Genomic DNA, 939 nt, shown 5'->3' on the forward strand with positions numbered 1-939 from the left:
TGTTAAACAATAATATTTGTATAATGACCCTATTAAGACATCCTGTCTTCTAAAAGGCTGGTAGTTCTTGGAGAGATTTTTTGACAGAAAATCCCACACTATGTTCTAGATACTGGGACTGATTCTTCTAGGCTTTATTTAATTATAAGGATTCATAAACTGTTATCTGGCTGGACTATTAGGAAGTATCTATTATATGCTTAGGGAATTGTGGGGGAAATATATAAAAATATCTGTACAAGGATTGTGTTTGAGGAATGGAATTTGTTAAGGAAGGTAGCTTTTATATTTTTCTCTTCATGAATCTTTTTGTTTGTTTTGAACACCATTGGTTTATTATAAAAGAGAGACATGAGAATTATTTATCTAATGAAAAATTTCACAACTTCACTGGAATGAGCAGCTTCATTCGATGCCATTTCAGTGATTCATTTCAGTCTACATACTTCCCAAGAATGTCACAGTCTCTACAAAAGAATCCATGTCATCTAGAACTACTTTGGTGCCTCTGTATTCTGGGAGAAGAACTCGATCTCCAGTTTTCATGCTAACTGATTGAATCTCTCCCCGCTTTCCTTTAGAGCTCCATCCAACAGTTACAACTATTGTTTGCAATGCTTTTCCTTGAGATTTTTCTGGAAGTGTAATGCCACCTTTGGTTACAGTTTCAACTGCATTCCTTTCAACTAAAACTCGGCCAAAGAGGGGAAGAAACTTTCTAAATGCATGTCTTGCCATGACTCTGTCCCCCAGACTTATAGTCTGACCCTGGGGCCACGTGAACGTGGGGGAAAGAAGTCTCATGATGAATCTTTTGATTTTATCTTCAAGTTCTTGAAATTTTTCCAATATTGTTTTCCTCCTATCCTCCCTCCATCCCTCCTTCTCTCCCTTCCTTCCTTATTTCCTGCTTTCCTGGTGCTTGTCAACATGTGTTTA

At 37.2% G+C, this 939-nt stretch overlaps 1 protein-coding gene across 1 annotated transcript; it reads right to left on the bottom strand.

Annotated features, from left to right (window-relative positions):
- Positions 1–438: 438 nt before the first annotated feature.
- LOC101090754 (10 kDa heat shock protein, mitochondrial-like) lies at positions 439–738 on the bottom strand. Its single transcript, XM_045041775.1, has one exon. The coding sequence runs from the start codon at positions 736–738 to the stop codon at positions 439–441; it is 300 nt and encodes a 99-aa protein (XP_044897710.1).
- Between the last annotated feature and the right edge of the window lie 201 nt (positions 739–939).

This window comes from Felis catus, chromosome A2 (genome assembly GCF_018350175.1).
Source record: "Felis catus isolate Fca126 chromosome A2, F.catus_Fca126_mat1.0, whole genome shotgun sequence".
NCBI lineage: Eukaryota > Metazoa > Chordata > Mammalia > Carnivora > Felidae > Felis > Felis catus.